Consider the following 25,488-nt stretch of genomic DNA (forward strand, 5'->3'; position numbering starts at 1 on the left):
GATGGTGTCTTATACACTACCGTCTGACAGCTACAATACAGTACTGGTGCCAGTAGCCTATTTACCATGCATTGGGAGTGGAGGACTATCTCTATTCCTGGTCCCTGTTTCTGTGCCATCAGATCCTGATAGACTCATAGGGGCAGATTTATCCAGCTGTCTGAAAGTCAGAATATTTCCAGTTGCCCGTGGCAACCAATCAAGGCTCAGCTTTCATTTGACCAGTGTTCATGAATATTTTAAAGGGGAGCTGTGATTGGTTGCCATGGGCAACTAGAAATATTCTGACTTTCAGACAGCTTGATAAATCTGCCCCATGATGTAACTTGTTCCTCATCTCAGTTCTTTTTCTGGATATCCCCATCCTCTGTTGTCCTGTGAACTGTTATCTACAGCACATGGGTTTTTACATTGTCTGCTATGACTCCCTGTTTAGAGAATGTGACTTGGGAATCTTCTTCTTTTAAAAAAGGATTTCAAGATGTTGCCCATGTTCCATGTGTATCCCAAACGATAGGCCTCCTCGCCCATTACTTGCAGGGGTATTCATATATGTCATTACCCCTTTCAATCCTGACATTTATATCTATCCTATACTAATATGAAAGCAGCCTGAAACCTGTATATGTCCAAAATGATGACCAGAATCACCAGAATCACAGTGAACTTTACTCTTACTTCACTTTTTTCCTGCCCTATCTGCTTTCGGAGGAATGTGCTTAGAATAACATTTATCCTTGAAAGTCACACAGAGTTCTCATTCGAAAGAACTCAAGGTGCAGATTACAATTAGCATATTTAGTGATGTGTATCAAAACCAAATTAAACTTTAAAAAAAATTTGCCAAGGACATGGATTTGGCCGATGACACGAGGTATGTAGCATTTAGCCCATGTTCTTCCAGGAACTAGTGCTGCATGATAAATCACTAGGTGCATTCAAGGAAGTAGGGGATAAGCCAGCAATGATGTGTAAAAGGGTCACTTTTCTCTACATTGATACATATATAGAGAGTAGACTCAATAAGAGAGGTAGGTCCTCTCCTCAGGGTTCTCATCTCTCGGCCTAGAGAGGTACAAAGTGTATCTCTCGTTCTGGAGGACATGTCCTGTCCTGCATTAGGTAGACGACCCATTGGTTTGACTTGACACATTATAATACTTCATTTTCCCTGTGGGTGGTGCTGTAGGGAAATCAAAACCCACTGCCAAGTATCACCATAGATGACAGCCACTCGTTGGAAACTTTGTGATCTGATGACTCTAGCTGCCGTAGGTAGGATTTTCCTAGTGGATAATGTCTTTAAATGGATAAAAAGGGGACAAAATATTGAATTTCATGTGATAAATGGGATGTGTACTACTGGCAAATCAGTGTCATAATTAAAGGGAACCTGTCATCAGGAGCCCTTTTTCTGGCTCCCCATGTCCTCATAGAGAATAATTGCCAAAGAATTTTTATAGTAAAACTGTCTTTTTCCAAAAAAAAGATAAGTTAGATGAAAGTTTATCCAGCCCCATGGGAGTGGCCAATGAGGAGTGGTTCCCGCCCACCATCGGGAAACCACTCCATCATGCATCGATCTCAAATAATAAGAAACCTCCCATGTCCATCAAATCTCCTCCACCCATTGTTTCCTCCCTCAAGATGTCATACATGTCTGCCCCACCCCTCACTGGCCACTCCCATGGGACTAGGGACACCGCTCTGCATACAGAAAGGTAAACTTTCATGTAATTTATCTTTTTTTTGGAAAAAGACAGTTTCATTATAAAAACTCTTTGGCAATGTGAACACTATTCTCTATGGGGACATGGGGGAGCCAGAAAAAGGAATCCTGATGACAGATTCCATTTAAAAGATGGCCCAATAAATAATTTAAAAAAATATGGTTCAGCAGGGATCAGATATAATTAACAAGGGGACCCAATACACCTTACAGGAAAGTGTCCACTGCAATAAACTACAAAGATGTCTTCTACAAAGATGTTCTTTGTGACAATCCGAAGAATTCTCTTTATTTGCTTCTAATAAAAAATCAGGGTAACTCTAGGTCAGCGGTGGCGAACCTATGGCACGGGTGCCAGAGGTGGCACTCAGAGCTCTTTCTGTGGGCACCCAGGCCTTCACCCCAATTTAGAGTTTGCCAGATAGGACTCAAGGCTTTCCCCTGTGATCCAATACAGCCCAGGACGTGCCAAGCTCTGTGCTATTTTAAAGCAACATCCTTGGGTTGCAGGACTACAGGAGGAGCAAGAAGGTATGGATAGAGATGGATTATCGTTGGAGCTCCTGTTCTGGGTTACCTGATCCTTCCTCTTCAGGGGACCTTGGTGGGAATCTACAATCCAAATTTCTCCATCATCTTTCAATTCTATTGGTGAACTCAGGACGCCAATACAATTAAAACCTGTGATACAGCAGGTTCCAATAAGTTACTGTTTAAATTGTCATGTTGGCACTTTGTGACATGATATAAGTGGGTTTTGGTTGTAGCTTGGGCACTCTGTCTTCAATAGGTTCGCCATCACTGCTCTAGGTACATGGTGGCACAGAAGCCCTGGTGGCCTCCATAATCTAAGATCTAAGAACCATGGCCCCATGTCCGGGGCTCCTTACCTTCTATGGCTCTCTTAAAGAACACTTTACAGCTTCCACAGGTAAGGACTCCATAATGACATCCTGACGCCTCGTCTCCACAAATTAAACAGACCTTCTGTGGTAGAGAGTCAAAGCCATATTGTGATGATTGATCTGGATCCTCAGACCTTTGGATACAAAAACATGTAGATAATTCAGTCTAATATGCAACACACTTTATGATGAAAGAAGAGGCCAGAAAAATGTTTTTGAAAAGAGTAGAGGAAACACAATTTATGAGGAGAGACGAAGCATCACATGTTATAAGGAGGTGATGTAGGGGGGACAAGGGTAACACATTTTGTGAGAGGAAAGAGGAGGCAACAAATTTCATAGGACAAAAGAGGCAACAACTTTTATGAGGCAACGTGAAGAAATGAAGTATCAACAAATGTTGTGGGGAGAGAAGAAGAAACCCATTTTGTGAAGAGAAAAGAGGCAACAAATTAAATAAGGAGGGTCAACAATTTTATGTGGAGAGGTGAGGAGAGACACATTTTGAGGGGCAACAACAATTTTGAGATAATGGAGGAAGAGACCAGCAGCAGCAACTTGGGTGAAGAGAGGAGAGGCAACACATTTCATAACTAGAGGCATCACAAATTCTATAAAACTAATTTTGGGAGGATAGTCAACTTAAATCATGAAGAGATGAGGCAACAAACTTTGGGAAGAGAGAAGAGACAACCAATGTTATGGGGAGAGAGAGGAGGCAACTTATTCTTGAGGAGATAAGCAGCAATCTATAATATGACGAGAGAAGAAGCAACAAATTTCTGTCAAATGAGAAGAGGGTCAACTACATTTTTGAAAAGACAATGGGGGTCATTTACTAAGGGCCCGATTCGCATTTTCCCGACGTGTTACCCGAATATTTCTGTTTTGAGACGATTTTCCCTGTATTGCCCCGGGATTTTGGCGCACGCGATCGGATTGTGCCGCATCGGCGCCGGCATGCACGCGACGGAAATCGGGGGGCGTGGTTGAGCGAAAACCCGACGGATTCTGAAAACCGCCGCATTTAAAACAATAAAAGTGTCGCTTGGGACGCGCTTACCTTCGCTTGGTCCGGCCCGGTGAACTCGAGTGCGTTCAGATGCTTTTCAGCGCAGCAGCGCCACCTGGTGGACGTTGGAGGAACTACCTTGATGAATCCCGGCCAGACCCGAATCCACTGGATCGTGAACGGACCGGGTAAGTAAATCTGCCCCAATATATTTTATGAAGAGGCAACAACTTTTATGCAGAGAGGATAAGCAACTTATTTTTAGGGGGTGTGTGACAAGTTTTATGAGGAGAGGAGAGGCAGCAACTTTATAATAAAAAGCAACAGATTAGGACACGGTTATAGGGCAACACATTTTATACAGAGAGGAGAGACAACAAAATTCATGAGGAGAGGACAAGCAACACCATTTTTAAAGAGGGGAGAGAATAATAATTTTAGGAGGAGACAAGAATAACAAATGTTTTACAGTAAAAAGAGAAGAGATTACATTTTAAGGAAGGGAAAAGGAAGGAGAGACAAGGGGCAACAACTATTATGAAGAGAGAAGAGGTAACTGATTTTATGGACAGAGGAAAGATAAAGAGAAATGAGGAGCCACATTTTGAGAGGGAAAGGGAAGACAATACATTTTCAGAGAGATATTAGAATTCATTATATGATGTTTGTTTCATAAGTAGTATCTAATTCGCTGCCTATTTACAGATCATTCTGTGACCAGACTGGTAAACTCTACCCCAGAGAGTGTGTTCTGCACGGTGATTGTTATCATAGGCGAGAAGTCAAGAACAATACTTGGAATGACATTGTATGAAGTGACATGGTGACCTTCCACTTAAACATACAAAGACTTCATCAACAGATGAACTGCATTACAAAAACCAGAATAATATACACCTTTAGAGTTTATTCAGTATACCATAACACCAGTCAGATGCCACAGGTGCAGATGTAGTGGAGCTGAGTGTGTAATGTGGAAGGACTTAGTTATCATCTCACCATACTGCATAGAGAGATGGTCCAGATGAAAATTAATCTCTCCTAAACCTGTAAATAATAAGGAACTACTACAATTTCCCTTTTATATACTACTGCAGCACAAGCATAGCTATATCAGGTTATTTAATCACCATCAACTCATTTTAAAGGGAACCTGTCAGCAGGTTATAAATCTAATAACAGGTTCCCACAGAAGGCTTCATTCAGCTTTTATCATAAAAATTCATAGCTCATATCTTTATCAAATCAATTTAAAAAATGGTGAATCTTTTTTATAAATCTATCTCCTATCTATCTCATATCTATCTATCTATTTATCTATCTATCTATCTATCTCATATCTATCTATCTATATATCTATCTATCTCAGATCTATCTATCTATCTATCTATCTATCTATCTCATATCTATCTATCTATCTATGTATCTATCTATCTATCTATCTATCTCATATCTATCTATCTATCTATGTATCTATCTCATATCTATCTATCTATATATCTATCTATCTCATATCTATTTATCTATCTCATATCTATCTATCTCTCTCATATCTATCTATCTATCTATCTATCTATCTATCTCATATCTATCTATCTATCTATCTCATATCTATCTATCTATCTATCTATCTCATATCTATCTATCTATCTATCTCATATCTATCTATCTATCTATCTCATATCTATCTATCTATATATCTATCTCCTATCTATGTATATATCTCATATCTATCTATCTATCTATATATCTATCTATCTCATATCTATTTATCTATCTCATATCTATCTATCTCTCTCATATCTATCTATCTATCTATCTATCTATCTATCTATCTATCTATCTATCTATCTCATATCTATCTATCTATCTATCTATCTCATATCTATCTATCTATCTATCTATCTATCTATCTATCTCCTATCTATCTATCTATCTATCTATCTATCTATCTATCTATCTATCTATCTCATATCTATCTATCTATCTATCTCATATCTATCTATCTATATATCTATCTCCTATCTATGTATATATCTCATATCTATCTATCTATCTATATATCTATCTATCTCATATCTATTTATCTATCTCATATCTATCTATCTCTCTCATATCTATCTATCTATCTATCTATCTATCTATCTATCTCATATCTATCTATCTATCTATCTATCTATCTATCTATCTATCTCATATCTATCTATCTATCTATCTATCTATCTATCTATCTATGTATCTATCTCATATCTATCTATCTATATATCTATCTATCTCATATCTATTTATCTATCTCATATCTATCTATCTATCTCATATCTATTTATCTATCTCATATCTATCTATCTCTCTCATATCTATCTATCTATCTATCTATCTATCTATCTCATATCTATCTATCTATCTATCTCATATCTATCTATCTATCTATCTATCTCATATCTATCTATCTATCTATCTCATATCTATCTATCTATCTATCTCATATCTATCTATCTATATATCTATCTCCTATCTATGTATATATCTCATATCTATCTATCTATCTATATATCTATCTATCTCATATCTATTTATCTATCTCATATCTATCTATCTCTCTCATATCTATCTATCTATCTATCTATCTATCTATCTATCTATCTATCTATCTATCTATCTATCTCATATCTATCTATCTATCTATCTATCTCATATCTATCTATCTATCTATCTATCTATCTATCTCCTATCTATCTATCTATCTATCTATCTATCTATCTATCTATCTCATATCTATCTATCTATCTATCTCATATCTATCTATCTATATATCTATCTCCTATCTATGTATATATCTCATATCTATCTATCTATCTATATATCTATCTATCTCATATCTATTTATCTATCTCATATCTATCTATCTCTCTCATATCTATCTATCTATCTATCTATCTATCTATCTATCTATCTATCTCATATCTATCTATCTATCTATCTATCTATCTATCTATCTATCTCATATCTATCTATCTATCTATCTATCTATCTATCTATCTATGTATCTATCTATCTATCTATCTATCTATCTATCTATCTATCTATCTATCTCATATCTATCTATCTATCTATCTATCTATCTATCTATCTATCTCATATCTATCTATCTATATATCTATCTCCTATCTATGTATATATCTCATATCTATCTATCTATCTATATATCTATCTATCTCATATCTATTTATCTATCTCATATCTATCTATCTCTCTCATATCTATCTCATATATATCTATCCCATATCTATCTATCTATCTATATCTCATATCTATGTACTGTCATTTATATCTTTGGAGGGATAGGTAGATGGATACTATTTATGGATAGGAAACAGACTGATAATAGATAGATACCAGGCGGTCCCTACTTAAGGACACCCGACTTACAGACAACCCCTAGTTACAGACGGACCCCTCTGCCCACTGTGACCTCTGGTGAAGCTCTCTGGATGTTACTATAGTCCCAGACTGCAATGATCAGCTGTAAGGTGTCTGTAATGAAGCTTTAGTGATAATCCTTGGTCCCATTACAGCAAAAAATTTTGAAACTCCAATTGTCACTGGGGCAAAAAAAAAATTGTCTAGAACTTCAATGATAAAATATACAGTTTCAACTTACATACAAATTCAACTTAAGAACAAACCTCCGGACCCTATCTTGTACATAACCCGTGGACTGCCCGGAATATAGGTGTCAGATATGATAAAAATACATAGATAGAGATAAAATTATGAACAAAAGACTCTTTTCATCATTTTTTTAGGTCCAATTCTTATGCACATAATTTATCATATTCTATCTGCAGATTGTGGCCATGCATCCGGCTATTGTCTAGTAATAATCACATGGGATAATAGCAAGCAGCGCTGGAAAACGACAGAAAGTTCCAACGAGCAAAACAAAATGCTGAACCACATCTTCACCACATAATTTCATTTTATTATACTGACATCCCAATATTATAATGAACTCTGTGAGGTTGGTGGGGGATGTGCTCAGGTGCTGGGTGCAGGGTGGTTTAGACTCACCCCTCTGCCCCGGTCAGGGTATTTACATTCAGGTCTAGGACAGTGGATGGAATATCTGCATTGTGTGAAATAAAACCAATCCACAGGAGATATTTATCAGAGGTGCCAAAATTGTTCTAGTTGGTCATGGAAACCAATCAGAGCTCAGCTTTCATGAGGGGCCCCAACACAATAAAATGCTAATTGTCCAGTGTTGGACCTGGATTCCGTGAACTCAGCTGAAAATTTTTTTCTCGTTCCTTTGATAGCCTACAGATTTGGCATCTTCTCCTCATAATATTAGGTCCAGTAATGGACCTCTTTCACACATGAGCTGGAGAGAGGGGGGGGGGGGGGGTGACTGCTTTTTTCCATGTGACACGTATTTGGTCACCGTACTCGGGCCAGACACCATAGGCATCTATAGGGACCAATATCGGTCCACCACACATTTGTGTAAAAGGGACCATAGGTTTAGCCAGGGCCCACCGGAAGATCCTCTGGTTCTCTGGTGGGCCAGTCCGACACTGGCTGGTCATCTCATAGCTGTACATGTCCAACTAAGAGATAAAATACGGAGGGAGACATCTGTATGACTGCCCCACATTAGATAGATGTCTAATACCAAACTTTCACATGGCACGGGTCTCCGGGTATCTTCTAAATTATAAGGAGTGCGTCCGAACTACATAGAAGAGGTCAGACAAGATCAGACAACACACCAGAACCATGGAGACACGTAAACCCTTTATCAGTGCTCTATACATAAGTGTCTGGATACATCAAAACTACCGTAGTTTATGGGGGAGATTAATCTTTTTATTTGCATTTTTCCCTTTCTTTTTGCGTTTTTGCCCATTTATTTGTGACTTCTCTGAAGCTCGTGACACACTGGTTTTCCTGCTACGTGCCGAATTCATCTTTGGACGGTGCTTTTTGGCAAACGTTGCTACATGATTTATCACTGATTTGCGCCTAGAAATTGGCTAAAACAATACACTCCAACACCCAGTGTAGGAAACAGTTTTTTATAGATTGCACCAAAAATTTAGCAAATTTCAGAAATTGAACCAAAAATTTGTGCAAAAATAGCACAATTTATATGAAAGAAATCATCCAAAGGATAAATCAAAGAGCAGAACTGCTAAAAAAAATATAAAACTGAATTGCAAGACTAAGATACAGCTGCCCCTATATATTTTGGTCATTTTATAATGATACCAACACCCTGGAGGAGGGTCCATTAGATATTCCTTTCATCAACATTTATCATTTACAAAACAGGATAGTTATTAAATTGATATCAGTGGGGGTCTGCCTGCTTGGACACTCACTAAACGCTAGTAAGGGGGGTCCTTCATACCTACTGGAGTGTCCGCTGTGGGGCAGCTGCATAGAGCAGTAGCCATGTATAATACCCCTCTATAATAGTCTAGGAGGTATACTGGTGGGGAGCCTGGTTATGGGGTATATGTCAGCTAACCACGGGCAGCTGCAATAATACTTTTGTAGACAGCAGAGATTCTTCAAAAATAAGAGCCGTCCCTTTAAGGGACATTTTACAATGTATGTCTGAATGGTGTATCTATGATTAATCTATGATTTATCTAAAAGCAAAATAATTCCCATTATGGTAAGAGTCAGCATAATTAGGGAACTTTTTTAAATTAAAAAAGTAAAAGTAAAATTAAAAAAAATCATTATAATAATAATATTAAAATAATATTAAACTATTAATATAATATTAAAATAAATAATAAAAAATAATAATATAACCAGAAATAAAAAGTGAAAAATATATTATTACAGTACAATTTAGCAATAATAATAATAAGCAAAAATGCACTAAGACACCATTCAATATTCATGTCAATTGATGTGAAAGTTGAGATATGTTGATCTCCCTTGTAAAGTCATTTTTTTAAGATATGATGTTCTACCATGTATAGTGATTTAGAGAAACATTCAGGACCACAATCAGTAATGTGCTAGATAATCTTATATAATAACGTGTAGTTACCTGATGTACTGGACATATGGCAGCGTGATTTGGGATAGGAAGGTGTCCCTCACTACTCCTGCCTGGTATGATTGCTGCTGATGGCCACTAAGACTCAGAGACTGGTAGATGTTTTGAGGTGAGTTAGATGATGAAGGTCCAACATGGATCTGGTTTTCCGCTGGTTTACCCATGTTGGGTCTATATGGTTGATAGGTGCCTTCAGACTCAGTTTTACAGAGAATAAAATCCAAAGACTGGTCAGGCTCAGGGGTGGCAGGACCAGAGGAGGCTAATTTATAATCCTGGTGCAGAGATCTTTCTTTTGTGGAATGAAATAATAAGAGCTCAGATGCTTCCTGCTTCACATGTCCATCTTCAGGGTGTAAACTGGAGCTTTGGGATGTATATGGAGATGTCTGCTGGGATGGGTTGGGGGGAGAAGACATCTGGTCATGGCCATCTACCTCATCCATCTCTCTTTCCTGGGTAGATAGGTATAACACATTCATATCCAAGTCTGCCATAGTATTGAGGTTTAGTTCAGATGTCAGTGGTGGATGTCTACTGGGCACAGCTCCGGAGACACCACTTTTCACAGATGACTGGTTCTCAGTAAAGTCCTCCAATGTCCTCTTTCCAGATGCTGTGGCTTCTGTCCATAATTTGATGTCTAAAATGCCACATTTGGAGTCACCAGAACCAGTCTTAACATCTCCCATCCCCTGTATGTCAGGAATACCACAGTGAGACCATAAGTGTTGCTGGTCAGGTGGTGAAGAGTCCAGTATACAGTCCAGGACATTATCCAGCTCATTGTTATCAACAGATGCTGGTCCTTCTCTCTTCTCATAGATGTCCCCTGCTTTCTCATATAGAAGACTATCGAGGGACAGGTCTCCAGGATCCTCCTGCAAAAAGTCCACTTGTCTCCTGGAAGTTCTCATCAGGTATCTGCTTGGATCTTGTAAAGGACATTGCTTATTTGTATCCTCCATAACAGAGTATCATGAAGTCTGAGAATACTAAAAGTTCCTTGTGGCAGGAGACCAGTGTCCTTCTCTGTATCACTGCTTGCTTTCCTCGATGCTGGAGCTTTCCTGGTAAAAGTTTAATGAGGCTGCACTGCCTGTTGCTTGCTCTGTACTTTCTCCTCCTGTGTCTGCTGGGTAAATCTGCACTTCTTATGTAGATGGGCACCGAGCTTCTCTATGCTCTGCACCTCTGGAGCTGGAGACTCTCTCTGCTTTCTGAGCGCAGGGGATTGGCACTGAGAGCTGGCACTGATCTCTCATTACTAAGCAGAAAACTGAAACTGAGCTTTTACCTCTTTTGCCTCAACTTCTGGATGCAGAAGGTTAGGACTGGAGGGCACTGATCTCTTCTTATCATGCAGAAGACTGGCATTGAGCTTGAATCTCTCCTACCTTGACTCCTAGATGCAGCAGATAATGTGTGGAGGGCACTGATCTCACCTTCTGTGCAGAAGACTGGCATTAAGCTTAGACCTCTCCTGCCTTGACCTCTGGAGGCAGTAGATTTGGAGTCGAAGGCACTGATCTCTTCTTACTGTGCAGAAGACTGGCACTGATCTTGAATCTCTCCTACCTTGACTCCTGGATGCAGCAGATAAGGACTGGAGCAGTAGATTGGGAGTGGAGGGCACTGATCTCCTCTTCACAGTAGGAGACTGGCACTGAGCTTGAACCTCTACTACCCTGATGCAGCAAATTAAAAATGAAGGGTACTTATCTCTTGTAAAGGAGACTGGCACTAAGTCTGTACTTCTGCTGCCTTAACTTCTGGAGGCAATAGTGGAGGGCACTGATCTCCCTTTTTCAGTGCAGGAGACTGGCACACTGAGCTTGTACCTCTTCTGCCCTGACTTCTGGAGGTGGTAGATTAGGACTGGAGGGCACTGGTCTCCTCTTCTGTGCAGGAGACTGGCACACTGAGCTTGTATCTCTTCTGCCCTGACTTCTGGAGGTGGTAGATTAGGACTGGTGGGCACTTCTGTGCAGGAGACTGGCACACTGAGCTTGTCCCTCTTCTGCCCTGACTTCTGGAGGTGGTAGATTAGGACTGGTGGGCACTGGTCTCCTCTTCTGTGCAGGAGACTGGCACACAGAGCTTGTACTTCTTCTGCCCTGACTTCTGGAGGTGGTAGATTAGGACTGGTGGGCACTGGTCTCCTCTTCTGTGCAGGAGACTGGCACACAGAGCTTGTACTTCTTCTGCCCTGACTTCTGGAGGTGGTAGATTAGGACTGGTGGGCACTGGTCTCCTCTTCTGTGCAGGAGACTGGCACACTGAGCTTGTACTTCTTCTGCCCTGACTTCTGGAGGTGGTAGATTAGGACTGGAGGGCACTGATCTCCTCTTCTGTGCAGGAGACTGGCACACTGAGCTTGTACTTCTTCTGCTCTGACTTCTGGAGGTGGTAGATTAGGACTGGAGGGCACTGGTCTCCTCTTCTGTGCAGGAGACTGGCACACTGAGCTTGTCCCTCTTCCGCCCTGACTTCTGGAGGTGGTAGATCAGGACTGGAGGGCACTGATCTCCTCTTCTGTGCAGGAGACTGGCACACTGAGCTTGTACTTCTTCTGCCCTGACTTCTGGAGGTGGTAGATTAGGACTGGAGGGCACTGGTCTCCTCATCTGTGCAGGAGACTGGCACACAGAGCTTGTACTTCTTCTGCCCTGACTTCTGGAGGTGGTAGATTAGGACTGGAGGGCACTGGTCTCCTCATCTGTGCAGGAGACTGGCACACAGAGCTTGTACTTCTTCTGCCCTGACTTGTGGAGGTGGTAGATTAGGACTGGTGGGCACTGGTCTCTTCTTCTGTGCAGGAGACTGGCACACAGAGCTTGTACTTCTTCTGCTCTGACTTCTGGAGGTGGTAGATTAGGACTGGTGGGCACTGGTCTCCCTTTTTCAGTGCAGGAGACTGGCACACTGAGCTTGTCCCTCTTCCGCCCTGACTTCTGGAGGTGGTAGATTAGGACTGGAGGGCACTGGTCTCCCTTTTTCAGTGCAGGAGACTGGCACACTGAGCTTGTACTTCTTCTGCCCTGACTTCTGGAGGTGGTAGATTAGAACTGGTGGGCACTTCTGTGCAGGAGACTGGCACACTGAGCTTGTCCTTTTTCCGCCCTGACTTCTGGAGATGGTAGATTAGGACTGGAGGGCACTTCTGTGCAGGAGACTGGCACACTGAGCTTGGACTTCTTCTGCCCTGACTTCTGGAGGTGGTAGATTAGGACTGGAGGGCACTGGTCTTCTCTTCTGTGCAGGAGACTGGCACACTGAGCTTGTACTTCTTCTGCCCTGACTTCTGGAGGTGGTAGATTAGGACTGGAGGGCACTGATCTCCTCTTCTGTGCAGGAGACTGGCACACTGAGCTTGTACTTCTTCTGCCCTGACTTCTGGAGGTGGTAGATTAGGACTGGAGGGCACTGGTCTCCCTTTTTCAGTGCAGGAGACTGGCACACTGAGCTTGTACCTCTTCTGCCCTGACTTCTGGAGGTGGTAGATTAGGACTGGATGGCACTGGTCTCCTATTCTGTGCAGGAGACTGGCACACTGAGCTTGTACTTCTTCCACCCTGACTTCTGGAGGTGGTAGATTAGGACTGGATGGCACTGGTCTCCTATTCTGTGCAGGAGACTGGCACACTGAGCTTGTACTTCTTCCACCCTGACTTCTGGAGGTGGTAGATTAGGACTGGTGGGCACTTCTGTGCAGGAGACTGGCACACTGAGCTTGTCCCTCTTCTGCCCTGACTTCTGGAGGTGGTAGATTAGGACTGGTGGGCACTGGTCTCCTCTTCTGTGCAGGAGACTGGCACACTGAGCTTGTCCTTTTTCCGCCCTGACTTCTGGAGATGGTAGATTAGGACTGGAGGGCACTTCTGTGCAGGAGACTGGCACACTGAGCTTGGACTTCTTCTGCCCTGACTTCTGGAGGTGGTAGATTAGGACTGGAGGGCACTGGTCTTCTCTTCTGTGCAGGAGACTGGCACACTGAGCTTGTACTTCTTCTGCCCTGACTTCTGGAGGTGGTAGATTAGGACTGGAGGGCACTGATCTCCTCTTCTGTGCAGGAGACTGGCACACTGAGCTTGTACTTCTTCTGCCCTGACTTCTGGAGGTGGTAGATTAGGACTGGAGGGCACTGGTCTCCCTTTTTCAGTGCAGGAGACTGGCACACTGAGCTTGTACCTCTTCTGCCCTGACTTCTGGAGGTGGTAGATTAGGACTGGATGGCACTGGTCGACTATTCTGTGCAGGAGACTGGCACACTGAGCTTGTACTTCTTCCACCCTGACTTCTGGAGGTGGTAGATTAGGACTGGATGGCACTGGTCTCCTATTCTGTGCAGGAGACTGGCACACTGAGCTTGTACTTCTTCCACCCTGACTTCTGGAGGTGGTAGATTAGGACTGGTGGGCACTTCTGTGCAGGAGACTGGCACACTGAGCTTGTCCCTCTTCTGCCCTGACTTCTGGAGGTGGTAGATTAGGACTGGTGGGCACTGGTCTCCTCTTCTGTGCAGGAGACTGGCACACTGAGCTTGTACTTCTTCTGCCCTGACTTCTGGAGGTGGTAGATTAGGATTGGAGGGCACTGGTCTCCTCTTCTGTGCAGGAGACTGGCACACTGAGCTTGTACCTCTTCCGCCCTGACTTCTGGAGGTGGTAGATTAGGACTGGTGGGCACTGGTCTCCTCTTCTGTGCAGGAGACTGGCACACAGAGCTTGTACTTCTTCTGCCCTGACTTCTGGAGGTGGTAGATTAGGACTGGTGGGCACTTCTGTGCAGGAGACTGGCACACTGAGCTTGTACTTCTTCTGCCCTGACTTCTGGAGGTGGTAGATTAGGACTGGAGGGCACTGGTCTCCTCATCTGTGCAGGAGACTGGCACACAGAGCTTGTACTTCTTCTGCCCTGACTTCTGGAGGTGGTAGATTAGGACTGTAGGGCACTGATCTCCTCTTCTGTGCAGGAGACTGGCACACTGAGCTTGTACTTCTTCTGCCCTGACTTCTGGAGGTGGTAGATTAGGACTGGAGGGCACTGGTCTCCTCTTCTGTGCAGGAGACTGGCACACTGAGCTTGTACTTCTTATGCCCTGACTTCTGGAGGTGGTAGATTAGGACTGGAGGGCACTGGTCTCCCTTTTTCAGTGCAGGAGACTGGCACACTGAGCTTGTACTTCTTCTGCCCTGACTTCTGGAGGTGGTAGATTAGGACTGGTGGGCACTTCTGTGCAGGAGACTGGCACACTGAGCTTGTCCCTCTTCTGCCCTGACTTCTGGAGATGGTAGATTAGGACTGGAGGGCACTTCTGTGCAGGAGACTGGCACACTGAGCTTGTACTTCTTCTGCCCTGACTTCTGGAGGTGGTAGATTAGGACTGGAGGGCACTGGTCTCCTCTTCTGTGCAGGAGACTGGCACACTGAGCTTGTACTTCTTCTGCCCTGACTTCTGGAGGTGGTAGATTAGGACTGGAGGGCACTGATCTCCTCTTCTGTGCAGGAGACTGGCACACTGAGCTTGTACTTCTTCTGCCCTGACTTCTGGAGGTGGTAGATTAGGACTGGAGGGCACTGGTCTCCTCTTCTGTGCAGGAGACTGGCGCACTGAGCTTGTCCCTCTTCCGCCCTGACTTCTGGAGGTGGTAGATTAGGACTGGAGGGCACTGATCTCCTCTTCTGTGCAGGAGACTGGCACACAGAGCTTGTACTTCTTCTGCCCTGACTTCTGGAGATGGTAGATTTGGACTGGAGGGCACTGATCTCCTCTTCTGTGCAGGAGACTGGCACACAGAGCTTGTCCCTCTTCCGCCCTGACTTCTGGAGGTGGTAGATTAGGACTGGAGGGCACTGATCTCCTCTTCTGTGCAGGAGACTGGCACACAGAGCTTGTACTTCTTCTGCCCTGACTTCTGGAGGTGGTAGATTAGGACTGGAAGGCACTGGTCTCCTCTTCTGTGCAGGAGACTGGCACACTGAGCTTGTACTTCTTCTGCTCTGACTTCTGGAGGTGGTAGATTAGGACTGGAGGGCACTGGTCTCCCTTTTTCAGTGCAGGAGACTGGCACAGAGCTTTGTATTGTATAGCTGAATGGATTAGAGGCCAGGTCACTGTTTGGATTTCTCTATGCTGTAAGTCTCTGCACTCTCTGTTACTTTATGATTGCTTGGCTCATTTCTTTGTTTTTAATAGTAATTACTGATATTTTTCCATTTTTTTTCAACATGTTCAAGCACCGGCAGTGACTGGCATTGGCATCACCCTTCATATTTCATTCATGTAACTCATCTCAATCTCCTATGGTCCTTGTTAGGTAGATTATATTTGCATCACAGAATCTTTCATTTAACTTTATGACTCTTCACCTGTTTTATGTCTGTGCAGTCTATTGTCCTATATTGTCAGTCATGATAATGAATATTTAATCATTTCTGAAAAAAATTATTTATACCTTTTTGTTTCCATTATTGAAAATATCTATTTTGAATATAATTTTATTTATATTTTATTTCCTTTTTCATATGTTTTTTACATGCTCCATCTAAACATTACTGCTCCATAAGGCTACATATTAGTGCTGTTCAATGTAAGCTTTATAGGAAGGCAGACTAGGGGGACATTATGATAGATGTACAATTTATGGAGTTAGGACGTGGGGTAGAGGGAGAAGTGTCCATCGTAATACTTGGAATTAGTGGGGTAGGAGGGCAACACAGGGCTATTAAATGAGTGATTTTATATGTTGCCATCTTTGTGCTTTACAAAGTGGTAGAATGTGGTGGGATGTATTCTGTACCCCCTGCAAAGGAGATTAATCTATCCCTTCCCTAGGGGTGTGTTACAAATGCGGCCCTTAGTATTAGAAATGTGCAGGGCTGCCTATAATGCAACCCATTTAATTGCATGGATATGGGGTCCCCAAAAAACTAGTTGTCCAAGCACTAGCACTCCATTCACAAGCCATCACCTGCAATGGTGCCCGGCCTCATGGACCTTTTGTATGGAGCCCCCAGATAAAACTTTACTTGAGACCCCCAAAAATATATTGAATTACCATAAAAAGGTTCAAAATAGGTTGTCAGTACATGGTACATCCAATACATTTCACAATTATGGTTGTTAGCAATAGAGGGTTATAACATAGGCACCCAAACCGGCCGTCAAATTTTATACTGAGAAGGACCTTCACCCATAAAATTTTGTTCCTGCTCTGAATACACATGTTCACAAGAGGCATTTCAGGACCTTGAAGGTCCTCTAAAAGTCCTGAAACCGCAGATTGAAAGCAGGTAGAAGGGACGCATCCTCCATTCCCCATGAAGATTCATCCCATATGCAGAAGGGGAATTCTAGATTTGTAGGGGCTATAATATTCATCCAGTCCAGAGTCTTAATCCGTCCCTGGGTGTTAGTGGCAATCTATAAGTTTAGGACTGTTAGGCTGGGACTATTCATAGAATTATAGCCACAGATTACTAGCTGAAAATCCCCCATCCATAATGTTCAGCCCAGTTTGGATGTTTTCTGCAGCGGAGAATCTTGTCCCCAGCCCAAGTGTCACAGACAATCAGCACCTTGCTTTCCCTTGCGCTGGAATCTTGGAAATATCACACAGATTTTTCCATTACGTGAATCCCATGAAGGGAGGACGGCTAATAAAATACTCAGCAGAAATCTCTAACTCAGTCCCGGTCATTAGAAAATACCGTAGTCTACGCCACTATAACAAGCCGCACACATACGGAAGCTGAGGGGCCAGTGGAGAGTTTGCTAATTAAACTGTAGTTATAAAACTAATTTGGTGTAAAAAATGGTTCGTTTAGTTCATTTATCTGAACAAGCTGAATGCTGATGAGCCATGAGGAGGATCAGTACATTAGCTAATGATATAGAAAAGACATGACGTGAGCGCCATATACAATGTATCCACACTGGAATTCTGAGTCAACTAGAAAGCGGAGGGTGACAATGTGTGGGGTCAGCAACAATGTATCTACTGTAACATCAACAGGCTGGTGACATGTAGCAGCGGCTGAATGTGGACTACTGTAGTATTTTACGTCTATACTAAGAGACTTTACGTACAGAGGCTGTATCTTCTATCCACAGTCTGATTGGTGGGGGTCCAACTCAGCGCCGGCTCCAGGTTTTAATGGGCCCCTGGGTGGCAGAGCCTTAATGGGCCCCTTCGTGGGCCGCCCTCCAGTGGCCACACTGCCCCCCTTCCCCCTGCGGAAACACTGACCTTCCCTGCGGACACACTGACCCTCTCCCTCCCCCCTCTGGACACGCTGATCCCCTCCGGATACACTGACCACCTCCCTCCCCCTTCCGGACTCACGGACCCCCTCCCCCCCCCCTCCGGACACACTGACCCTCCGGGAAAGAAAAAAAAAGAACTCACACGTGATCTGATGACGTCATCATGTGCGCCGGCTTCAGAGCCGTCGCATACCGTGCTCAGCGCCGCTTTGTGGGAACCAGGACAGGTGAGTTTTAGATTCTGCCTCTATGCTGCGCTGCCGACCAACGCAGCATAGAGGCAGAAAACGACATAAGCCGGATGGTGATCAATTGTACCAGTGTCTTAAAGCGACACTGGTACAATTGATCCAGGGGCCCGAGTGGGCCCCTCCAGTACCAAGGGGCCCCGGCACTTGCACGGGTTGGCCGGGTGTTGGCGCCAGGCCTGGTCCAATTGGTGGAACCTTACCAATCACATGGACCCCTATTGTTTAGGAGAACAAGGGTCCTCACTTACTGATGGAGCAGCAGGTCAAGCATACATCCCAGGGATTTATTCAATGGAACGCAATGGAATACCATGAAAATTTCAGAATTGACCAAGCAAAGTACTCACCTATCACACTCAAAACTAATAGACATGGAATGGAGGTTATGGAGGTACCCCAGCGCTGTGCTCTGCAATGCTACCACAGTATTGAATGGAATGGCAGGACACATGCTTCATTCAGTTAGTGAGAATAGGACTCCCATTCTCCTCTCAGCAGAAGGACATGGGATAACAATATCATTTGATGCAACCCTTTTGCAGAAGTTTTCCTGAATACAAATATTAATAACATATCTACCACCCTTTTCGGACTATAAGGCGCACCGGATTATAAGGCGCACCATCAATAAATGCCTGCTAAAACGTCTAGGTTCATATATAAGGCGCACCTGATTATAAGGATGAATGACCAGCAGGTGGCAGACCTGTGCACAGTTCAAGGCAGCTGTTGTCTCTCAGTATGGTTCATATATTAGGCGCACTGGACTATAAGGCGCACCTGATTATAAGGATTAACGATCAGCAGGTGGCAGACCTGTGCACAGTTCAGGGCAGCTGTTGTCTGTAAGTACAGTTCACATAAAAGGCGCACTGGACTATGAGACGCACCTTTCATTTCTGAGAAAATCAAAGGATTTTTTACGCGCCTTATAGTCCAAAAAATACGATATATGTTTTTATGCGGTTTGTCCTCCAGGGGGCTTGGCATTATGATGCCTGATGTAAAATAGGGGTTAATATGTATGGAATCCCTTCTCGCGTAACATTGCGATGGGGAGTACCATTCATGTCCCCGACATACACATTGTTAATCCCTTTAATTAGGGACCATTTATAGTTCCCCAATATAAAGGAGGCTTTACATTTAGTTCTATGTCTAATGCTTCTATATGAAGAACGGGTCCACATTCTTGGTATATATGCGACTGACCGACATATAGAGAGGGTACCTAGTCCCTTGAATAGATCTTTTGTCAGCTGATGGTTGTGATCCTTTGCTTCCTCTGTGGTTCTCTTTGCTACCACTTTGTGTACCATTGCCACGATAATTTACTAACGTCACGTGGGAGATGATCACATAATCATACATCATTTCCGGTATTTGAGATCCAGGGGTGCGTGTCACACATGCCCGATATGCATTCACAAAAACAAACTATATTTTTGCTGCAGTAAAAATAAGGGGAGACGATCGTGCGCCTGTGTATAGGGAGAATTTAATTTCTAGCACTCAGCACTTTAATAATTAGATGGATTGCAATATCAGTGGCTGAATGTCTCTTATATATGCACTTATGTTTTTATTATTCATGTTTATGTGTGTTTTTATACACTGGTGATGATTCCATGTATGTTCACAGGATATATAATATGTTTTTCACAAACAACTTCATGATATAACTTTGTATATTGTATAAGGGGTGTGTTGTTTAAGGTCATGTGACCCTTGTATGTAAGTATATATGGCCCCTGTATGTCACTTGTACACTGCTGGAAAAAGGCTCTTACAGGGTTGAAACGTCGCATTTGATGGAATAAAAGGATCCACTTTTTCCACTACTGCCTGTGGGAGTGCTGTTTTTTCTGGATATTTTTGGAGGACTCATAGCCCGGTTCTTATAGACTTGCTCCCGCCATTTTTGGACTTACGTTTGTGCTACTTAGAATTTTTCCTAGTGTATAGAATATGTAGTAGATATCAGATTGGTAGTGATTAAACACTCAACACCGCACAAATTGGAAGAGGAAACAGACTGTATAGTGGTCAGACCAGGTAACTGCAGATCTATGATCTACTATTCCATTCATTTCAATGTTAGGGCTGTGTTTTTATAATACTTTTATGGGACGTTTATTAAATTTGTATCACAATTTCATAAACACAAGTTTATATTAAAGTAAATATTAATTATTTCATTGTTAACCATTTCCTGCACATGAAGGTGACTGCTCAGGTAATTGCAAATAAAAAAAAAAAAAATTACCTTTTTTTGGGATCACTTCATGAACTTCAAAAATCAATCTTCTACTATAAGCCATTGTATAAAGCATGTAAAAGATGTGACATCCATATTAAGGTCACCCTTTAACCTTCCTTGGAATTCCAAAAACATTGAACATCTGCATCTTCTTGTCATCTTACTCCCTTCCCTGTCCCTGTCTCAACAATTTCCACATAAGGGTCATTGGGGCACATTCACTTACATTCCCACTGGAGTTTACAGATATAAACTCTGCACTGTGCCGCGATTCACTAAGTTTGTGCGCCCGATATCCTGCATGTGTCGCTTCCCCGCTCAGGTCCGCCGGAGTTCACCTTCTTCCTCCTGGTGCAGGTAAGTGCATTGTCCGTGTATAATGCGCTGTGCGGGGAGTCAGTAAGATCGTGTGCCCGATATCCTGCATGTGTCGCTTCCCCGCTCAGATCCGACAGAGTTCACCTTCTTCCTGGTGCAGGTAAGTGCATTGTCTTGCGACACAATTTGAAAGTTAGATCCCGCGCTCAGCCCGAATCAGCTCTGTCTGCACTATGTGTTGTAGCCCCTTTTTTACTTCATCACATGATGTGGATTTGGCTGGTGTGTCCCATGTGATACTGGAGATTCTGCTAACGAATCTCTTTATTGGAGCAGGACTAATTGGAAAGACTAATTGGAGCAAGTAGTTCATCTCTCCAACCATCCAGCCGACTGCTTGTTCATTGCCTAATGACAACGTTATTATGATTCAGTCAAACGTTCTCCAACTATCACAACTTTCTGATTCTCGTAGCCATATGTTATCATTGTTATATGAGATATATATATATACAAAATCAACAAAATGCTCAGCTGCACTAGTTGAAAAGAAATGTGTGTGCTCAACCTCCGGGTTTGTTACATACAATCTTTCACACATGCATAAATACAATAATACAATTAGTTGCTTTTATGCACGTGTTATTATTCATATATGATGTCACCTCCCTATATAAAGATTGTATGTATCACTCTCATTTGGCTTGAGAAAGGCTCCTGATATAGGAGCTGAAACGTAGTACTCCTGCAATAAAGTAATTCCCTTTTTTTCACTAATTTTGGTGTGCCACCATTTGAGCACCCAAATTTCTTTTGAACTGGTGCAGCTGAGCATTTTCTTGATTTTGTATATATATATATATATATATATATATATATATATATCACATAACAATGATAACATCCTAATATATATATATATATATATATATATATATATATATATATATATATATAATTCATCTGTGCATTTCATTGTATTTTTCCTTTGACATAGCTGCGTGAGGACCAGTTATGTTTTCCAATTACTTCCAAACTGACTTATTATTCAAGGGGGCTGTCCCACCAAAAGGCTGAGATAACCCTATAAAATTGAATGGAGCAGTAACCTCGCAAGACCTGTGGGACTTTATTCACCAGGCGCCTCCTAATACATTGCCATCACTTTCTGCCATACACACTGAGATGTGAACGTGGCTCACTGTGGCTCCATTCTGTGCACGTGTCACGTCCTCCAGCCAGTGAAGCACCGGTGATACGCAGCTTACTATGGAGTTTGCTTACCAGCGGCACCTCACTATCTAGCATGGGCTCACTGCACAAGCACTAGCGTAGCTTGCTGCGGTGAGCCGACATCAAGGGGGGTTGGTAGAAAATATGTGGGACGGGCTGAACGAGCGACACTGATGGGCTGAGGTATCCAGGAGCAGACACCCGGGACTTGACTGAGGAATCTGGCAGGGAGCCAGGAGAAGGTTCATATGTTGTTTTTTTTTCAAGCACAAATATTTTAAAAACATGTGTGGTTTTATACGTTACTGATTGGTGGTTATCCTGTCACCAACTAAAATGGCCCCTTGTTGATAAGTTCCTTTTAATAAGCAATGTTCAACTTGTTTTTGTTTTTTTGGTAGATGGACAGGGGCTGGTTGCCTGCTCCATCTCAGCGCCACCCAACAGATGGTAAAGAGCTTAATTAACATAGTTCAGTACCTTGTATGCCAATTAGACCTTGTACTGTCAGACAGGGGGTCCTGGGCTCCGCCCATCAGATAATAATGACATTGATTACTTGAGATTAAGGACTAGGGTAAAACTTTTTAGACTATTTTGGCTTAATTGTACATAAAATTTGCAACAGTTTTCCACCATGTCGGCTATTTAGACTGAAAAGATTCCCCTATGATTACTCTCACCCAGTGAATGCTGTGTATGCAGTATAGGTGGGGGCCCATTCATCATCAGACTTCACTTTGGTTCCATTTTGGATATTAGGGAATATTAGAAACTATTAAGTGAGTACTTTACTTTCATATTTTGAGGGCAATGGTCGTTTTTTATGCCTCCATTTACAAATGATACAGACTGCATCATATTAAAGGTGAATGGGGAAACCTTTTATCTTCCATGAATGTCTCTTTATTAGTGGATTCTATTTGAGGAACCCCAGAATTCGTTTCTTTTATCTCCTTGCTTTTTGTAAAAGCAGCATTAAGCAATATAATATTGTATTTTGTGCCAAGCACTTATATTCTTGTTCCATCAAAAGAGAATTACCTTAATGGAAGTAAAAAAAAACGTAATAATAGATATGAAGAATAAAGCAGACGTCTGGTCACATTTAGTAGATTTAAAGGGGGTTTTCAGGTTAAAAAAAAAAAAACTACCAATAAAATAGGTACTAAATTTAAGATTGGTGAGAGTCCAACGCACAGCACCAGTACAGATCAGTTGTTCTCTAAAGCCGATACACAGAGAATAGAAAAAGAAGCAGACAGCTCCGTTCGTTTTATAGTGGTCAAAACTGATTACTGCAGATCACTTCTCTTTCATTTCAATGGGATCTAAAGTGCAGGGACCTCTTAAAAGGCTTTGGGAAGAATCGCCAAGAAACCCATAAGGTGTTAGGTTCCTGTAGTAAAATAAGATGCCGTTTTTTTGAACTGAGCTTTTCTTTCCAAGTATTCATAAATCATAATTGTCATATTCTTCTTCTACACTAAGAGATTGAGGGAGGGATTGAGATGTATCACAGTGAACCGTCTGCTGTGAGATGGAAAGGGTGTGGCCAAGGAGGACAGACTGGGGGCGGGATTGAGGTTTACTACCCTGAGCTATCTGCTGTGAGATAGGAGTAAGGGATTCAAATATGGAAGAGGGGTTTGTGCTTTCTGTGCTTAGTATTGTTCAAAAAAGCTAATTTAATAAAAGTCATACATTTTTTTTTAACTATATACAGTGCATATATCGCGGTTCAAATCAAGCAAAAAGATAGTAGGGCCCTAGATCAGACTTTCTATATACTGCTTCCTCTTTTGCTCATATTGCACAGGGTCCTTCTCTCAGTAGTGATGCATGACTTGAAGATCAAGCTGATATTGTCCAACAAGGGATGGGATATCAAACAACCAAGTAATTGTGGACATACACATTAAACTTATGTCAACCAATGCCCTTAGCTCTCAGCAAGACTAGTTATCATCAAATGCCTAAGGGTTCTCCCAACTTTTCCATGAAGCCAGAATTTTACCACTTCTTTTGGGGAAGATAAGCTGCCACCAGAGCACATGTAACTCAATATTTAAAGAAAACTTCTCATTAGCAATTGCCCTAATAAACCACTACCAGCATATTGTCAAGCAGCATAACACCTTCTAGTTTTTGTTTATTTCATGTTCCAGTGTGGTGGCATCATCCAGAAAACCATCTTTGAAGTGAGATGTAAGTTGGTTGTATAAAGTCAAGAAGGAGGAGAGTTTAACACTGAAGTCAAGGTTGGGAGCTCTGAACTCCTCCTCCTCTGTGATTGACACCATGCATCAAACATCAGGAGATCTGGTTAGTGATGTCTCTTGATGGGGGACCATCAATCACAGTGTAGGGAGCTTTCTGAGGAAAACAGAGCTTGACATCCGTGTTAAAATCTCCGCCTCCTTGACTTTATACAACCAATTTATATTTCACTTCACAGTAGATTTTCTTAATAATTCCACCACATTGGGTCATGAAAGAAACACGATCTGTAAGGTATTTGGCTGCTTGACAACATACTGGTAGTGGTTAAATAGGTCAATTTTAGGTTCCATTTAAAACATATGCACTCTTGGCCAAGTGGTTTGACTGACAAACATATCAAATTCTGTATAGCCATCCGAGCAATTCTTCAGGTGATTGTTGATTGCATGAACGAGTAACATGATCGAGGCCTTATTTTTCATGTACCGTATTTTTCGGACTATGAGGCGCACCATCAATAAATGCCTGCTAAAAAGTCTAGGTTCATATATAAGGAGCACCGGATTATAAGGCGCATCTGATTATAAGGATGAATGACCAGCAGGTGGCAGACCTGTGCACAGTTCAAGGCAGCTGTTGTCTGTAAGTACGGTTCACATATAAGGGGCACTGGACTATAAGGCGCACCTTTGATTTCTGAGAAAATCAAAGGATCTTTTGTGCGCCTTATAGTCTGAAAAATACGGTATTACAAATATAACTTATTACTTGTTATCATTAATCTGGAGACTCCCGTCTTACTGGTTTTTATCATAGTTTTGAAGACAGTTTGATTTCCCCATATGATCTACGTCTCCTGCAGTGACTCATGGGACCGCATCTCTACCAAATGTTCCGTCACTCTCCGACATCGGAGATTTAACGTTACCTATTAAACTCGGCATTTTGATGTCTGGAGCTGATTTCCTTTTTGATGTCTGATTACAAAGATCTCATATTTGATAATCTTAATAAAGTGTTATTGCTGGAAAACCAGACTCATATCTTAATAGCAGAGATAAAATTATTAATTTTATTATTTCTTGGAGTTGCATGAAATTTCCCAATATTGTTTGTGTGGTGTTCCCCATCGCTTTTATCATGTCCTGGAGTCAGTACCCTGGATGACTTACAGGCAGCACTTTACCATGATGATATCGCCATAAAACA

The 25,488-nt window shown here is 42.1% G+C and overlaps 1 protein-coding gene across 2 annotated transcripts in view; it reads right to left on the bottom strand.

Moving 5' to 3' along the window:
• The window catches only part of PGR (progesterone receptor), a 91,281-nt gene that overhangs the window by 42,658 nt on the left and 23,135 nt on the right, over positions 1-25,488 (bottom strand). The window contains exons 1-2 of one of the 2 annotated variants that reach the window (XM_072134181.1): positions 9,717-11,305; positions 2,620-2,768 (exon numbers count right to left, since the gene is read on the bottom strand). In XM_072134181.1, the coding sequence (XP_071990282.1) occupies positions 2,620-2,768; positions 9,717-10,693 (1,126 nt within the window). In that variant the 5' untranslated portion in view covers positions 10,694-11,305. Of the gene's footprint in view, positions 1-2,619; positions 2,769-9,716; positions 11,306-25,488 lie in introns of those variants that run through there. The other variant, XM_072134182.1, reaches the window with a different exon arrangement.

The sequence above is a fragment of the Engystomops pustulosus genome, chromosome 2 (genome assembly GCF_040894005.1).
Source record: "Engystomops pustulosus chromosome 2, aEngPut4.maternal, whole genome shotgun sequence".
Classification (NCBI taxonomy): Eukaryota; Metazoa; Chordata; class Amphibia; order Anura; family Leptodactylidae; genus Engystomops; species Engystomops pustulosus.